At 41.4% G+C, this 19,231-nt stretch overlaps 1 protein-coding gene across 3 annotated transcripts in view; it reads left to right on the forward strand.

The window, feature by feature from the left end:
• The window catches only part of asic1b (acid-sensing (proton-gated) ion channel 1b), a 140,589-nt gene that overhangs the window by 74,816 nt on the left and 46,542 nt on the right, over positions 1-19,231 (forward strand). For 2 of the 3 annotated variants that reach the window (XM_044023920.1, XM_044023922.1), the window contains exon 1: positions 16,230-17,248. The exons of the other annotated variant lie outside the window; for it this stretch is intronic. In XM_044023920.1, the coding sequence (XP_043879855.1) occupies positions 16,577-17,248 (672 nt within the window). In that variant the 5' untranslated portion in view covers positions 16,230-16,576. Of the gene's footprint in view, positions 1-16,229; positions 17,249-19,231 lie in introns of those variants that run through there. 3 annotated transcript variants of the gene reach the window in all.

A 19,231-nucleotide genomic window follows, 5' to 3' on the forward strand; every position in this document is an offset into this window, starting at 1 on the left:
GCGAAGGGGAAGACAGGAAAAAGGGAAACATGAGGGAGAAGAAACGTTAAAGGTAGTAGATTGAGGAGGGGGGAGGCAAACAAACAAATGCTTAGATAAGAGAGTCAGAAAATTGAAAAAGGAAACCCCACAAGAGAATGTAAATGAAGGACTACTTTCCTCCAGGAGCATGTCTTCAAAAGATTTCCTCAAGAAAGAGCTGCAGTCTCCCTGAAAATGTTGAAGGCATGGTGCGGGGTGAAAAAAAAAAATACACTTACAGCTCAACCCTGATTTGCTGTCAAAGCCAATACATCAAGGCCACATAAAATATGGTGTCAGTGTTGTAAAAAAACTCATATTTTTACAATCGTGTCTGCAGGATTTTACTCCAGCTTGCCCTGTGCCCCATGGCAGGGGAATGAGTGTTGTTTATAAAAGCAGAATCTGTTGACTGGAGTCCGAAAATAAAGTCGAGAGATAAGATTTAGAGAGTTTTGCAGCAGTACTTAGTAGAGCATGGCACACATGAGTGCGGGGATAGAAAGAAAGAAAAAATAACTAAGAAGCTGCAGCAGATATTTGTTTGCGGTACATTAGTAATATTAGCCTCTGGCGCGGGTATGAGAGTTAACAGGATTTGTGAGATAAGACCAAGGTAATTGAATGAGATGCATGTCCGATACAAACAAACAGTCCAAATTGTTGCTCAAGATTAGATTCAAGGTCAAGATTGTGCCCTCTAAAATTATCTCTGTGTTCACGTTGGGGAAAAATGTTTTAAATTAAAACTTTAATCAATAGAAAATATATAAATGTCGCCTCTGCTCTTTCAGAACTGTTCTGCTCTATCATTAGATGGGTGGGGGGGTGAGGAGGGGGACACTTAAAGGGAAGTAGTCCTGTACTTTATTACACCAAAGATAATTAGTGTAGTCCAGACTGTGGATCCATAGATGAACACATAAACATTATAGTTGAAGTCTTTCTTTGTTGAGACTCAACAAATCAATTCAAATCATCATATTTATTGAATGTTGTAAAAATTCAGCCAGACAATCAAATGTTGAGATGTGGATGGCCAAATACCTTGCAAGTATTTATTTTTTATTTTATTGTAAGCCTTGGAATTGTAATGTATGCTTTTGGGTTTTTTAATTCACCTCGGGGCTTGTCACAAAAAGCTATATTCTTGTACTACACACTTGACAATCAAGTGTTTGAAACTGCATGAGTGTTACTCAAAACCACAATTAACAAAATCTCTACATGTCACACGGTTACAGCCCTGTCTCAAAGAAATGACATTCCCCACACACAAAATAAACTGCATGCTTCAATATACCTTTAAATATACAGTATTTAAATCCAGAAATTGAGCGAGAGCAGAGGCGGCAGTGTATGTATCGATCTGGGTGGTATTCCATCATAGTCGCTAAAGAAAGGGGGCACCATCTCCCAATTAGGCCTCAAGCCGTTCCACTAATGCAGCTCGGCTTTATCTACTCGAGGCTGGTTCAAGACGGACTTGAATAGTTTCACTGAGTGTGCACTCTCGGGATATTTAAGAAGGCCAAATGAGTGGATGAACGAAAAGTCGATGAAATGAGGAAAATAAGATCGCTCTCTCTTTTTTTTTTCCATCTGCTGAGCAAACACTGCTAATGGAGCTGTATGTAGAATACACAAAACGGGCCATTACCAAGGCAGACAGACTAAATACATCCGTTTTAAGAGTTTGTGTTTCATGTATATTTACTAATGGAACTGTAGTCGCTGTCGACCCCAGAGTGATTGTGCTTCAAATGCCTTTTTGTTACAGAATATACAGTATATATTTGTTTTTAAGTATTTTATAATGGTAAAATGTGCTTTTATGTTGCTGTGCCTTGAACTGTAAAGCACTTTAGAAACCTTGCTTGTTTTTAAATGCGCTCTAGAAATAAAGTTGTCTTGACCTGAGGCTGACCAATAAAGCCTATATAGCATTTGTTGTCCCAGTTATTGACAGGAAATGAAATAGTTTTAATAAGTAAGTAAACGGGAGAAAGTGTAAAAAATGCTCCCCCTGTGGTACATTATGGAAACTGCAGTAGTGTGAAAGATACACCAGGAGAAACAGGAAAAGGAACATTTTATCACCTGTTCTGTTACATTACAGATGACATTGATGCAAATAAACCTGAGCTTGATTCTCTCACGGGTTTTTTTTTACCAACCTATTAGAGAGAGAGAGTAGGGTGGGTCTTTGTTGACTTAATGCAATATTATTTCTGTAATATAACCAACGATGATGGAACAGAACGGCCTCTTAAATGAGCAAGACTTACACAAACCAGTTGTTACACTTCATCTGTTGACATGTAAATAGCCAATGTAACAGTTCAATTATGAAACCTAATTGGGGTAGCCTGTGGACAAGTGGAAAGGGAACTTGACTTGTAACCAGAGGGTTGCCGGTTCAAATCCCCACCCGGCCAAAGTAACCCCCAAAGTAACCCCTGAGCAAGGTACCCAACCCCCAAAGCTCCCCGTGCGCTACTCAGTGTGGCAGCCCACTGCTCCTAATTCTAGGATGAGTCAAAATGCAGAGGAATACTTTCCCTAAGGGGATTAATAAAAAAACTAACTAACTTTACTTGTGGATGTAGTCTGGGAGGCAAAAGTTAAGGCTAATCCTTATATACATGAAATAGCATGTACTACATATAACATGAAAAAGTAGTAGTCTGTACTAAAGCACCTCACTGTTATTGCTCTGAGGTGTTTTATGGTCGCTCTCTCTTTAAAATGTATGCAAAAAAAATTGGTTGCCTGTCACGTCAGATGTCAGCATGGAATGACTCCTTTAAGCCAAAAACAGATCTTTATTTTTTCTGTCAGATGGTTGGCATTTTTCTTCCCCAAGGGTTTACGCTCTCCACCGAGGAGTCAGAGATCACTGAGTCACTTCACTCAGCTACATGTTTGGTGCTTGTCCTAGCAAACATATCAAAAGTTGGCATCAGTGTTGATTTAGTGTTGGGGTGTTTGGCAGCATCTCTACGATATGAGGCTGCCAGCACTGTTTCCATCCCACAGATATGTTTACGTTTAAAATCCAATTTGTCTTGTGCTGCTGCCATTCACTTCACCAGTGATGCAGATATTCCTGCACGTCTGAGGACTGGAGATTGATTGGAAACATGTCAAACAGATGGGTGTGCATTGTGTGTGTGTGTGCAGCTTTTATAGACAAAAGAAACAACCACAACTGAGCACTGAGACAAATCACAAACGTTCTCATCAGTTACAAAAATCCATACTGCTAAACTTTAGCTGAAGATTAACTGAACGTCGCTTTTGAGAAACCAAAGATTTCCCTCCACACCAATGAGAATAAAAAAGAAACAGCGGAAAAACAAACTGTATGTCTTATTAGTTATTCAAGCAATAACGTAAAAAAAAAACAGATTTGTTTTCAGATAAAACAAGCTGTTTCAATTGTGACTGCAGTCTTTACATTTTTAAAGAATTATTTTTTTAATTTTTGGGACATTTTGTGGGTTTTATGGACAAATTTAACAGAAGATCAATCCGTAGTTGTCACTGAACACGGGGCCGCAACAAGTTTTAAATGTCATTAGATTCATTATAGATTTCATTGTCTGTGATTGTGTTTTATAGGCACAATGACGGATCAACAATCCGAGAAAATAATTGGCGGTTGAATTAATAATGGCACAATCATTAGTCGTAGTGAGGATATCAATACTGTTCAGAAGGAGTTCAGTGAAACAGAGGAGTTGTTTGACCGCTGCCTCCCACATGTACATGTCCTTCTTTTGTCATGTAGATCGAGACAAAGTCACACTGGTCATTAACTCTATCGATCTCTTTCAAGTCACCTAACCATGATGGATTTGCTGCTGTCACCTGATTGGCTTCCCTGATATCAGTGGAGGTGAAGTGTCCCAGTTGGTCTTACCCAAGTGATTTTGGAATAAAAGCTTAATGTTAGCTACTGAATGTGTTTGGATGTGTCCTGCAGTGGCAGTCAGTGTGTTGTATATACACAGTAGACATTCATTCACACCCACACTGGACAAAGCACTCTGTGCATGTTCTCTAGTTCCCTCTCCCAGGGTTCCACCTGGAAATAATTAAAGAAACTGGCATACAGCAGCAGATACACGCACAAAAAAACATGGCATAATTCAGATTTGTGCATCTTTGGACTCATGACCGTATTTATACTCTTTTAGCTTAAAGCTGCAGTGTGTTACTCTTCGTGGTTAACGTTATTTATATCTGCATCCTTAACACTTGTATAACCGTCCTGTTGTCACCGGCAGAATTCAAAAACCATGTGACCCCGTCTTTCGTCCTATGTCAGCTGAGTTTGGCGCAGAAACCCCCACGTGACGTTTATGTGGAGGGTGAAGTGGTAGAAGACGGACGGATGCAGAGAAATAGAGCTTTGCGCCCATAGACTTGTCATTACGGTAACCCTCAGGACTCCCGTGGAACGACCGTCCAATCACAGACGAGAAGAGATTCACCAGCGTGGCGTCGCGCGTTTGTTACGTCAGCTTCTCAGTGGCGTGATTCCTAAACGGTTGAATAACTGCCAGATTTATTTATCCAGATTTTTATTTATCCAAATAAATCCAGGCAGCCTGGTTATCATGAAGGTCATAAGAGGGTTAAACTGGGCAAGAAGTAGTTTCAGTCGTACTCCAACCTGTTTGCAGCCATCTTGCTATATTATTGTGTTGCTGTTGCCTCCATCTGTCTTGACATGAAACTAATCCCTTCCTGAGTGTAGCATTGGAATGTCACCAGGCAACACAAGATCTAAAGATCACTATACTGAGAAACACACAGAGAGAGAGAGAGAGATATGGAGGTGATGGGCTTAATCAGCATTGTGTGAGCTCATTTAAACATTTTTCAATGTTTAAAAGTGACATATTTTGAGGTTAATGGATGTCAGAAAGACACACATTGGTGTTCAACATGTTAATAACTAGCTGCGTTTGTCATATAATAGATCAACTGGGGAACACCTAATACTAACAAGCTGAAACAGGGGCGTATCGCCACGTCGTGTGGCCGGGGCAGACACTCTTCACTCAACTCATCGTTTCCCTGCTAGTGTTTTCATACTGAGACAAAAACACTGGTCTAAATTAAACAGGATAGTGGCTCGACTAGTGTGCTGACTTAGGCGTTTGTATATTAGCACTCGTCCAGTATTAGAGGAAATCCTAAGCTGAGACTTGTCAGTAATTGTAATTGAGTGTTGATATAACACCAGTCGACGCCCTGCAGTGCAGTGTTGTTAAAGCCTTCGAGTTACCCCTCATTTTCTCCACCATCCTTTCCTTCATCCCTCATTCGCTCTCTACAACCTTCCCCCTCGTCAGAGTGCCTGATTCGTTTTCTCAGTAACAGCCTTAGTTCCCCATGATTTATATGTTTATGGTCATTACTGATGTTGAGTAATACATTTCCGCTCCCCTTCTCTGTCTTCTCTCGTCTCGCTTTTGGCAGAGCCCATGGGGTCCTGCGCGGAATATCAACGACCTTGCTCCTGTTTAATCACAGAAAGAGGTCTTTGCTTTCGAGGGGTCTGTTGTTTTATTTTTGTCCATCAAAATCTATTAACTATTAACCAGCAAACACCTAAGGCATCTATGAATGGGGGGGGAGAGTTTGTTACATCTTGTAATTGGTTGTTGTTGACTAGTCTCTGCATTATTTATTGACACAAGTAAAATGCAGTTCTAAGGATGCACGTCTTTTTTGCCACTCACGTTTATCCATCTTTTGTAGCACTAATTGTAACTATTGTAGGACCTGATACCAGTGAAACTAACATGATGAAAGAATGAAAAAGAAACCAAAATACAGAATAGCAAAACATATCAGCTGACGTTATTTTGATAAGTGATTTGTAAATATATATTTGAAAATAATCCTTAGTTGAAGAGATAAAAATGAGACATTTACATCCAATATTATTCCTTTAACGTAGCAGTGGAGTGAAATTGATTCATGAACTTCTATAAGTATGCATGGAATTTTTCAGCGCACTCACTTTCGCCCATTATAGAACGGCATTCCCTGCACTCAGTAGCTGAACAGGCACAGCACAGGGTTAAGTGCTGGCCAAGCCCAGTAGTTTGGATATGATGTGTTAGCAGACACGATGTCTTACTTACTTTTGCTGCACAGACTCTCAGCTGGTGAAAGTATTAAGCCCTGAGGCTACAGTGACCCATCCGTTCAAACAGTGGCAGCTGATGTTTGGTGGGGGAGATGAGCAGAGCAGTATCAACAACAGGACTGACGCACATTATCACCAAAACGACTTGCAATCATTTGATGCAAAGAAAAGAAGCTATGGGGCGGAGAGCGTCTCCAGCGAGAGCGAAGTCAATCTCCTCATTACCGGATCCTTGTCAGCTACATCAAAGCAGCTTCCTAGAGTCGTTCACTTCAAAATTTCTGGCTTTTTGCTGCTCGATGGAAAACAGGTTTGACTTCATATTTTAGCCAGCCGTGAACTAGCTTCTCTCTGTAATATCCAGCTTTCTCTGCACGGAGCCTTAATGAACCAAGACTTTGTACGCGGCGGCCTTTTTTCTCTTTGAATTTAAATCATGTAGCCAGGTATAGCTGCCTGCAGCATTTATCAAAGAGGAGCGAGGCTATGCCTGATAGACAGGATTTCATTCCCTGAAGGAATTATCTCTAAGTAACTTGAAAAGTGCGGTCGGTTCATTCCCTTGCATATGTAACAATAGTGCGGAAAAGTAGTAAAGAATAGTTAAATCAAAGTAAATCTTGGTGGGCTAAAGCTCCTAACAGGGAAATCAATCAAATAAATAAATAGCTGTAGGATTTTCAGCTCTCTCGATCCACTGCTGAGTGGGACAAATATCTACTGTACGGGGAGACAGAAGAAGGCCTGCAAAATGAGTCAAATAAAAAAAGCTCCGTCCCTATCAGTCAGATAACAGATGACGCTCTTGCTCTCTAAGCTGTGTTTACACTGAGGAGTTGCTCTGCGTCTGATGCAAATACCATCTGGCTTGTAAATTGGGCACGGTGGTATAATCGCAAACCACTTGATGTCGTCACTGCGCCTCCTTGGGACATAGTTTAATCACAGCCTCCTGCCGCGTGGGTTTACTCCTCCATGCAGCCGTTTCTAATACGCAGACTCGATCGCATTCCCTGGCTCCCAAATAAATCTGAACACAACTTTATTTTTTTTAATCTGTGTGTGCCTCAAGCAGCTGCAGACTAGTAAATCAGGGAATATGAAACCCAACGTTATATGAACGAATACAATGACTTGTAGCCGAGCTGAAAAAGAAATGGCTTTAATCACTTCGGTGATTATATTTACAACTCTACCCATGGGAAGACGCGGGGTGAAATGAAAAGAAGACTAAAAAAAAAAGAAGTGAAAAAGAAGTGGAGAACCGTGTATTCCGCCATAATGAATTAGAAGTGACCTTCTATCTTGGTTTTAGCAATTTCGGCAGGATGAATTAACTTTCCCTATCGTTCTCACCTCTCTGATGTGAACAGCATACATGCTACAAGACAACCCTGCAGTCTCATGTTTATTAATTTCTTTCAGCGAGAGATGCGCTAAATCATTGACCCTCTTTTAGTGCCTCATGCTCCGGCTGAGCATGGGAACGAGAAGGGCATATTGATTTTGCCCCCTTCTCATCAGCAGTCAGGCCCTTATTTTGGATGAAGAAATGGTAAATCTCATAAGTGAGCCCCTGTCAGGGCCTGTCCAGATCCTAATCTCCACTAGTTGATGGCGCGCTAATCTTTTTAACGTCTTCAACTCATTAGAGTCCGAGGAGGTAAATGTACATTGTTAAACACCACATTAATGCTCAAGACATTGCCATGAACCTAATAAAGTAAAGGTTTTACCATGACACGGTAGCAAAATAAAGTTTCGGTGTGATTTCTTGACACCAGAACAAAGTCACCTTTAAAACAGAGTTACTCATCACACTTTCCTATAACCCCAATATTTCCTATATTCGTCCTTCTAAGCTTTATTGCTTTATTCCTTCATAGATTGCACTACAGTGCACTACATACATATTGATTCATTCATTGTCTACCACTTTATTCTCCACATGAGGCTCAAGGGGGGGGAGAGCGAGCCAATCCCAGCTGACATAGGGCCAGAGGCATGGTACACGCTGGGCAGGTCACTAGTTTATCGCAGGGCAAACATACAGAGAGGAACAACCTTTCACTCTCACACTCACACCTGCAGTATGGTCAGTTTCGAGTGTCCAATTAACCTTTGTACGTTTTTGGACTGTGGGAGGAAAAACTACCCAAAGAGAACCATGCAAACTCCACATAAAACATTGTATTATTCTCTGTATAGCTGTCATTTTCCTATCTATCTATTTATTGTTTTCTGGCTTCGCGTCCGAGTCAGACCTGCATGGTCTCAGTCAGTGGAAACCGACTCATTACAAACTTACTGGAGCCAGGTTTTGCTGACAGAAGTGCGACTTAAACCTTCCAACCGCTTTCACCTCTGCTCCACTGTGGGATGGAAATTGATTTGTCCATTTCGGTCATGGCAGCATTTGTTGGATGGATGGATGGATGGATAGATGTGATTTTGGTTCCTAAACAGCTGTCTCACTGAAAGACAAACAACTGAGTGGGTGATGATTCCCCATAGACCCAAAGTATCCACAATTTTTGTCAGTTTACTTGAAGATGCGCTGTAATCCTGTGAGCATAATGAGCTAAATCTAATTAGGTTTGAAAAAGTGATGAGGCCATCAAGGTCCTGCGAGTCTTGGCGCTTTTAATCCTGCAAATAAATTGAGGTACTTTCAATTATCTGGTTCTAAACTCCCCTTTGGAGTGCTTGTCTGATCCTCAGATATGACAAATTTATCCAAGCGTAGTGTTCTGGTTCCCACCATCACTTCCTGCCTCAATTTAGCTCCCTTTTGGCTTTTTTTCATCCCTTCCTTCCGTCTTTGTTTTCCATGAAGTTGGAACGGAGATGCACCAGATGCTTTCACTCCGATATTATTTTGTGATTGGCCATGATGAGACTGTAGAATCCAGCTCAGTTGATCGTCCATCATCTGTCAAGGAAGGAATGGCGCTGGGACAAGGGAAAATGTTTGTTTGGCACCTGAAAGGGTCGTGCACATTTCACGGCAGTGATGGAGTGGCTGTCAGCGTGCAGGCCTGTGTTCAAATGTGAGTCCGTATGAGTGACTCAAGGACAAAGGGGCAGAAAAAAAAAACCCCTCTGACTTTGCTTGAACGACACATACTCGCTTACAGTTGTGCTTTCATATGTGTGCGTGTAAACAACCCTCCGCTGATGTGTCCTGCCATGTTAGCACTCCAACCTGTTCTAGCACATAACTGCCTATGTGCTGATACGAGTCGGTGCCTTTTATAAGCCATGCAATAATAACCCTTTAATTTTCCCCGTAATTTATTAGTTGAAATATCCTGTGGACAAAACTTTAAACAGAATTTAAATTTGGGGGGGAAAAAAAAGACCATGGCAAGCCTGAGGAAGACCGTGAGTCCTGATGCAAGGAAAGTTGAATCACAATTTATGCTGAGATTCCAACAGCTCGGGTCTTATTTTAGAGCGGTGCAAAATTAATGTTTTATAAAAATTTAAATATGTTTTGCACCGTAATTGAAATTATAAACTGAGACTCAAGCAGCACTTTAAGAAAAAAAAAAATAAATAATAATAATAATACAGGATTTCTGGCAGAAGGAGCAATACGGCAGATGTCGTGTTATCCTTCTGCTATTTGTCAAAAACGAATTACGTCTGAGTCAGAAAAAAGAGCCTGGAAAGTTCCAAAACAGCACACGTTCATGGATTATAATAAGAAAAATGTCTAAAAATAGGAGGTGTTGCTGCACATGAATAGCCTTGTATGAAGCGATGCAAATGGAAGTCCTGAAATCAGGCTCAGTAATCAGTGACGTTAGTGTCGAGAGACCCATGCTGTGTGACTCTGAGCCTGCCCTAATGAATTGGCTTCATGAAAATGCCACCGAGTGACATATTTAAAACCATTCAGCTTGATAACTGTGTCTCTCTTGGCTCTTGTATTAAAAGACGTCCCACTGTCCCATTAGTATTCATCTTAGGAGAAAAAGGACAGAGGCACTGAGGTGGAGAGAGGGGGGAATATCGGGAGAAGATAAAGTTGGAGTGAATCAAACAGACTAAAACGTGAAAAGGCCGAGTTGAAAAGGAAGATGGGCGACGGAGAGGACCTCACTGTGGTGGTAATAGGATGAACAAAATTATAATGGTAGTCTGAGTGGAGCTGGTGCTGCTGTATAATGCAGCGGGACTGAGGGCCAATCAAAGGGTGGCTTGACTCTGTCCACATTTCAGTCAGAGCCAAATAAAGGAAGTGGCTGTGAAGTTCCTGACTCCGAGTTGCTGTTTCCATGGAGTCCATCGGTTCATCAATGGTAGAAATATGATCGCTCCATTGATTTCAGCTATCTTCTTCATCTGCTATAACCCCATCTGCTAACCATCCCCCCGCTTTTTCTTTTTCTTTTCTTTTTCTCCTATTACAAAAAGCACATGGCCATCGTTACATAGAGTAAATTTCAAGCATGTCAGAAATAGCAAAAGCACTTAAGATGCTCGGTGTCCACTCACTGTCCTCTCAGAACTCTCCCTGTGTTTTCCTGTGTCAGCTGCGGCCTCGGTGCTGCATTGTGTTACATGCACGTGCCACAGTGGGTGAAGGTAAGCAGAAATGTGGAGAAGAAAGTCGCTGCCTGCTGTGGAGGCAATCTTTCTTTGAAGGCTTTACTTGGCAGAGTCAGTGTGTGGAATCCGAGCTCTGCCCTGCACTGTTAAACAGACTGTGACACAAACCAGCTGCTTCAGGGAGTAGTTTTCCACCCCACGGCTGTTGACTCTCATAAATGAACCAGCCCGATTTGGTGTGACTTTATGTTTTCTACTGACCGTGATCAAGCAATTAGTAATTCTTATAAGGAGGATGTCATTTTTTGTTCAAGAGATTATATTTTCTGGCATTTCAGCTTTAAACTAAGTGGAGGGAAGCAGAGCAACTTGGTGTGTGGGCATAAAATAAGCAGTTCTGGGCCAGGTTCCATTTGATGTTTTGTCATGTGCAACTTGAACCTGATTTAGATTCAGCACTTTTGATCATTTTCAGTCGGCAAAACTTAAAAAGTTGCACATTATATATATTTTTTTTATTTAATGTTTTGTGCTCCAGTGAAAGGTTTGAGTTGTCTGCAGCTGTTTCATTTGCCAGTTTAAATTATATCCAACGCCCCCCAATAATCTTATGTATTGCAGTTTTGAAGCCTCTGGATTCACAGACACCACTCACAACCAGGCATCTACTGGACAATACCACCTGTCAATCATACTGATTATTATTGTCTATTTTCCTCTAAATGAGCATAATTTACAAAATTATCATTATGTTGTATTGAAGAAGAGATTGAGACCATTAACTCCTCAGGGATATGTTTAGTGAGGCTCATTTTCCCCATAGACTTCTAGCAGTGTTGCCCCTTAGTGGTTATTCAATATATTGTCATTTTCTGGTTATAATAAATAATCTCAGTTCTGTCAGCATGGTTATTTTTTTTATAAAGTTATGTGTTGCTTTCTTCTTTTTCTAATAATAATAATAATAATAACAATAATAATGGATAGATTTGAAGTTGTTAAGATAGCAGAAAAAGATTTTGGATTTACTTTTAATGAAAACACAGCAGAAAAATGGAGGTGGTCAAATTGTTGGTAGAGCCAATGTGTTTTGGTCCAACAGTTGATGATGCAGTGGGTGACTAATAATCACACGGAGCAACAAACATGTCACTGCCCACAACACAAAAGAAATAAATGCAGGTGAATGAAATTAGAGGAAAGTTCAGAGTGACACTGTTTTTCTTTGACACATTTGAAAGTGTATGTAAGTTATTAGTCAGCTCTTTTAGTCAACAGATCCGTTGTTGATGGCCAAGCTGTCAGTGACATTTACATAACTCGTAGTTGTTGTAACCTAGAAACTGCTCACTGTCACTGTCCGAATGACAGTGCTGGTAAAGACAGTTAAGCGCTGTGGCACACATGATTAATGTTGAATCTTATTTATGATTGTACCATTCATATATATATATATATATATATATATATATATATACATATATATGTGTGTGTATATGTATGTATATATATATGTATACATATATATATATATACATGTAAACAAGGGAAAAAAAACATCAGCTCTGCTCTGATGTCACTGTATTGTACATGTGGAGGTTGAGTGCCATCCTCCAGTTATGCTTTAAGTGGTTTTTTTTTTTTTAATTATTATTATTATTTCATTGGAAAAACAAGAAAACTGCACTCAAAACATAGTTTTTAAAGAATAAGTGAGCCAAATCTTAGATATCTGTCTTTCAGTGTTAACATTAATTGTGCCATGGATTAATGATTAGTTTAGAAAAAGAGTTTCAAATAAGATAATATGTAACTCTGTTCAACACACAAAAATACACACAACAATGTTGATATTTGACTTTGTTGACATTGTTAGTATATGAGGCATTGTGGTGGTGAATGATACTGAGTGAGATGCCTGCCAAGCAGCAAACCACGGGGTCATGACCAGGTTGATGACAAACATTGAGAGTGTTCTCGATACTGTTATGAGGACATTCAGGTGTGTTTTAACCCTGCAACACAGTTTTTAATGCAGAAGATGTTGATGCTATTCGGGGGAATAAAACAAAAAACATGATCTTCTCCTCCTTCATCACCCTCACTGAGTGATTTTTCACATATCTGTGGTTTGCAGAAACAGGTCTTGAAAGTGATCCTGGCTACTGGTTTGGAAATATAAGACAAATATCAATCATGAGAAGCTCTTCTTTATAGGTTTAGTGGCAGCCAAATGTTTGACTACAAGCATAAAGAGCCAGCTGTGAAGCCGATAAACATTCAAAAATGCAATTCCACTTTTCTGTCATAGATAATCAGGAACTTTGTCTCGCTCTAAAGTAAAAGAAAGGAAGGGCAGAGTTCTTTGGATGGAGATGATAATACTCAATGTGGAAGATTTCAATCAGACGCGAAAGATGATTTTCAGTTGAGACTATTTAGTGCCGGTGCTGGGTCAATGTTTATTCCTAGCAAGTCGTAAGGAGTTGACGCAGAAAAAGGAATATGCAGAGATTATATTGGTTTCTGTGAGCCTCACTCTCTCTCTCCATCACCTTTAAAGGTGCTGCACTCCCTGATGTACAGACGTGTCGTACTAAAGAGCCCACACTGGAACGTTTACCCATCATCATATCATAGTGTAGGACTCTACGTGGTCACCTTTGCACCGCCTCAAATGAGAGATGTGTTATTCTTCCACAGCAACTTATTTAGAAAGCAGGTCATTGTTCTCTCCATATTGTTTCCTCCCTGATGGGGAGCCTCTGCATGAAAACGCTCTGTGTATCACACGTCTCCGTGCTGAAAGGTTAAGACGGAATATTGTGGGTTTGGAGGACAGCAACGTTGCCTTTGGCTCCTGCCTCATTCTCGCACAGCGTCGTCTGGGGAATGAGGGAAGCTTGTTTCTTGTTTACTCACTCTTTGTTTATCGGGCTGAATCCACAGCATCATAAAATAAGAGTCGGAGAATATGAATATGAGGCTATTGATTGGAAACTGGAAGTAATATCGTGGCCTTTGTGTGACATCTCTCGTATTTGTTCCTCTCTTTATTTTTGTCATCTTCGGTGTTCATCTTCCCTCCTCACTTCACTTCACATACACATTAAAATCAGATTCATGAGGTGCACATTAATTATCTGGCGGCATCGAGTCTCCTTTCAGTCCCAGTATGAGTGTGTGGGAGTCTGTCGGTCTGTCTGTGTGTGCATGTGTGACTGTATGCATGTTCTGTGTAATGGGCTTTGTGCATCCTCTCTTGCTGACGGCCAGGATGTATCCATGGCAACGCCAGGTCGATCCTAGCTAAGAGCGGAGCTTGTGAGAGGGACTTGAAAGAGAGTGTTAAAGCTCTCATCTGGTCTGTGCTCTTCTCACTCTGACGGGTCACCTACGTGGCCTTGTTGAAAGCCCAACCTTTAGCTGTGACCGTGGACTCTCACATCAAAACACAGTCACATTATCTCCTGACCAAATCATTAAAGACATACATTGTCAGGGGTTATTTTTTTCTTTTTGTGGATACAGTAGAAAAAATGACAGGAAGTGGAAAGAGACGTCGAAAATAGTTCGCTTATGATTGCATCTGAGGTTCCAAGGCAAGTTTAAGTTAGAGGTTGCCAGTGGCAACTCTTTCTGTGAGTCACATCATGGTGTTTATTTTAAAATAGGTTGTGTAGCATACAAAAGACTCATGGAACTTTACTCTCTTTAAATGATGCCTTCAGGTGTCTTTTCATGGCCCTGCCATCCCTGAGGAGAAACTGAAGAATAGGTGTGCTTCTGCTGCCCCCTTGTGGATATCAAAACAAATGCTGAGGCAGAACATGGGTGGAAAGAAATGAGAAGTGGCTGCCTGGGGTGAATAAACAGTTTGACAGGAAGAATTGTGCAAGAAGGTCATGTTTGTTTTGGATCTATCTCTTTGAGAAAAACATGAATCCGTAATTTATTGCTGCTCTGTGTGCGTATCCCTAAATCTGCACGGATCCCGTAATGAAGATGTTATGGCAGAATGAGATTGTTGAACCTTGTCGTCTAATTTCACTCAGGAGGTCGGCGAAATCACTGTTTAATTTCCTCCACAGCATTTTCATGAGTTGCCGTCTTGTGCCACACTTGGGTTGTTAAGCGTGTGTGAATATTCATGCCCCACCACCTCTCAGAGGGCTAAGACACGACAGCTGAGGGAGCCGTGTGACCTTCTTGTTAGGTCAAGCAGGACCAGAGGCTATCGAGTAATCACTTTATCAGTGCATATTCAAAAATCCTGAGTCTGACATGCAGGCAGTGTTACACAGGCTCCAAGATTCAGCCAGATGAAGGCAAAGCCCTAAGCTCTCGTGTTTGCGCTTTTGTGACAAGAACTGTTCAAAGCTGCAGCTAAACACATATTGACCAAGTCTGCTGCCAGTCTCACCCTCTGGATATGTGGCTCCAAGTGATGGAAAACTTTCTGGTGGGTTCTTACAAGTTGAAAAGCTCAATTTACACGGGAATCGGTTTTGGTGTAATGTGCATTCCGTTGGTTTTCTGGTTTTAATGTGGCTGCTCCTCGGAGGTTTCTGTGGTATCATTAGCTGCAGGCTGTTATTGTAAAGAACGCTGTCATGCCCCTAAACACATCTAATGTTTCACCCTCATGTTTCTGAAAATAATCCGAGCAGTCTAATGGAGGTGGATCGATTCGGATGGATCCGTCTCTTACATTTCCTTTTCATATCACAACCAACACCACCTTTGGGAATCTGCATATTCAATAAGGAGAGGATCAATTTAAGATGATGCTTTCCTGCTCTCCCTCTCTCTATCTCTCTCTCACACGCTCTTATCGTACGCATATTTGCTTTCAGTTAATCTGTTTTCAAAGGAATGGCTCGCAGCAATGTACGTGGGGTTTTGTAATTTGAAAGTGATCTGTTGTTAAACTGAGCCTTTAGATTGAACTAAAGGAACAGACTTGATTGAATTCCTTGACTTTCCCTCTTGTAGTTTGACTCACGCACGCAGTTCAGTGTCTTCTTTAAGGTTCCTGGCGCACGTCTTTCTTTGGAAAAAAAGACTCACCATCAAGATCCCATTTTGAAATGCGCATAATGCGATTTTCTTTTGTAACAGCATCAACCTCGGTGATATTTGCATTTAATTACACAACGACGCTGACATCACTTTCGTTTCGGAGAAGTGAGGTCGTGCCAGTAAAACAGTCAAATCAGCCTATTTAGTGCTTTTGTGACAGTATTGGCTGTTTGGCTTTCATTTTCTGTCCCCTGCTGTGTCAAACCGCGTTTTTTTTTTTTTCCTGTAAATGATGAAACTGCTCTGGCACGGTGACCTGTAGCCGGGCCCTGAGGGAGTATTGTGTTTCCTATACTCCTCATGGCCTCACCTCCTCTTCCCTCCTCCTCCTCCTCCTCCTCCTCTCCCCCCGCAGTCCTCCTCTTCTTCTCCTTCTTCTTTTGTCTCATCTACTCTCTTTTTGAAATTGCTCAAAGGGATGGACCTGCCCCAGAGACAAGAGGACGAACTCAGACAAGGCATCTCGGCTCGGCTCAGAGTGGACGTGAATGCTGGACGAGCGGCGCGTGTGTCTCGATTCTTAGCTTGTGTTCTTCACCTCAGATGATCTTTTCGTCTTTGTTTGGACGCGTTTGACCGATTGACTTCCTTTCAAAAGACGACCGAGCTCGTGTCCGATCAGAATTAATACTTTTTCAGACTTTTACGATTGTTGTTGGTGACTTTGGTTGAGTCGGTGCGTCACCACCACTTTGCTTCTTGAATGACTTTGTGAGGGGGCGTCATTTGCTCGTTCGCACAGCCAACATGCCAGTCAGAATCATGTGCACCATCTCCTTCTCCGCCGATGACGAGCCCGGCAGCGGTTATGGCAAAGACGGTTTTGACGACCACTACAAGCGCGTAAATAAAAGTTACAGTGACGGGGGCTCACAGGACTACCTGGATGGGCAGAGTCAGGCAGACGACTACAACGAGGAGGAGGACACCGTTAACGAAGTGGACGACATAGCCACTTTCTTCAGTAATTGCTCGCTCCATGGTGCCAACCATGTGTTCGTGGAGAACAAGAAGTTTGGGTTTCGTGAGGGTTTGTGGGCAATAGTGTTCACGTTGGCGCTGTCCGCTTTCTTGTACCAGGTAGCTGACAGGGTCATATACTATCTCCAGTATGACCACATCACCATGCTGGATGAAAAAGTGGCCGATAACATGACTTTTCCAGCTGTCACCATATGTAACTACAACTTTATTCGGAAGTCTCAGATGAGCTACAGTGACTTGATTTTCATGGGTGCTCTCTTGGGCTTCGAGGAAGGTATGGCGCCTGGGTTCCCGCTCGCCGTAGAGCCAGACCGCCCGCCGGGCTCTCGCTTCACCCTGGACGAGTTCTACACCCGCACTCGACACCGCATAGAGGACATGATGCTGGAGTGTACGTTCAGAGGCATCGAGTGCGGTCCTGAGAACTTCCAAGAGGTAAGTTACACGGGGACGTCACAGCGACGAATATTTTTCAAAATAGCTTCAAATAATCCATCGTGTCGGGGGAACCAGCAGAGACTCTAAATTGAAAACCATTGTGATACATTGGCCCATTATATAATCCAAAGGTATTTTAAATGGGTCTGGTGGGATTGATTTGTTTGATTGGTAATATTTCATTCGGCGCATCTAAAATTGTAATGCAGACCAAATAAGAAAGAAAGAATGAAAGAAAGGCTGCTGGGATTCATCAGTGTCTGTCTTCAGTGAGGTTTCAACCAAATAAAAGGATCCTAAACAATACTGAACAGGAATCTGTAGATTAACGTGGTTGGGGGTGGTTAAAATGCTTATTTTTAAGTCAGATCTTGAATGAAACATCATTTTAAATGAGTACACGTAATAAAAAAAAAAAAACAGTTACCTATCTGTCATGCTTGGCATACACCTGTTGTTACTGAATTTTCACATGCACCGTGTAACTGCCCTTCAGTGTACTGGGGAAAAAAAAAACCAAAACCTTTGCACTGCTCAGATCTTGCCAAAGGGCAGCCTGCTTTGAGACACGTTTCCTGAATTTCTGGCATGTTTGGCTTTGTGGCTGCTGCCCTCATCCTGCACGTCAGACAGCACTCAGGAGAGATACTGAATTACCAAGTGGTGTTGACAATGTCCACCTATTGGTCTATTGATTTGCCTGACCTTTGCACAGTTATAGGTATGTTCAGACTGCTAATGGAAGCACTAGAGTTACACAAGCTGCAATTACATCACTGCATAAATGCATGTACACGACACACTATTTCCATTTTAGACTCGATTACAACACGATAGGTCGTTTATTTATTTTGTGTTGGGTTTTTACCAAAATGACATTAGTATTAACCCTGAGTGCTTAAGCTGCACGGAGCTGTGCCGCAGGTGCACACATGGTAATAATGGAATAATACACATCTCCTTAAATGGACATCCTGCGGGTGTGTGTTTATAGGTATGTTTTTGTCTTCTTATGTGTTGTTTAGTCGTGAAATAAGTTTTTTTCTTTTCTTTTTGTTCATAATAACGAATTTTGTTCACAAATTCAATCCGATGTTTGATCCATTTTGAGTACTTTTTGCTCAGGTGTGTTTATGTAGTTGGTGAAATTCGTCAGATTGCCTATAGGTTGTGCTGAAAAAAAACGTATAAGACACTCTATATTTCACATTCTTATAGTCTCTGTATGTACTGTATGTTTAAACATAGTAATGGGAAAAAAAGCAGCCAAAATGCTCTGTGTGCTCAGGGTTAATAAATGTGTAACTACTAGAATGTAGCAAAATATTGTTGTGACAGTGACTTACTTCACTCATATTTAGTCCGTATCCTCCTGACAAAACTGACGTGGTGCAGCGCGGGGCAATCACTGTCACACATGGACAAGCGCTTGTGTACGGACAATGCCTTTGAGGTGAAATAGGAACAGCTGTCATCCTCTACCGATATCCGCTTTTAGACTCAGCATATTGTGACTGCAGTGCATTCTGTCATTGTATTACCACTGGGAGGGAGGCAGTGAGGCTTCATTCAGTGACAGACATTCTGCACTTATGCAAAAGCGTTACATGTAACTTTTGGGGGGGAAATACATGTTAAATTAAAAATATGCTAGAATCCTTGGTGTGACTATTTGTTTCTTGATTGTTGGGTCAAATGTGAGTATTGATTATGGTTATGCAATCATTGATTGATAATGAAAATAAACGTTGATTACGGCCCCAGTGGATTTTTTTGTGAAGGTATGAATTAATCAGTAATAGCAATATCATGAGTCACACGTTAATGTATTTACATGTCATGGGTTCAAGATTAAGAGTCTGGGAGAATCACTTGACATTAAACACTGAAAGCCTGTCTGCAGATGATATTTCATCAGGCGTTTCACAGCGTCCACGACGAAAGCAGCGCTGACATTATGAGCACTGGAGCTTCAGACGT

Source organism: Solea senegalensis, linkage group LG4 (genome assembly GCF_019176455.1).
Source record: "Solea senegalensis isolate Sse05_10M linkage group LG4, IFAPA_SoseM_1, whole genome shotgun sequence".
NCBI lineage: Eukaryota > Metazoa > Chordata > Actinopteri > Pleuronectiformes > Soleidae > Solea > Solea senegalensis.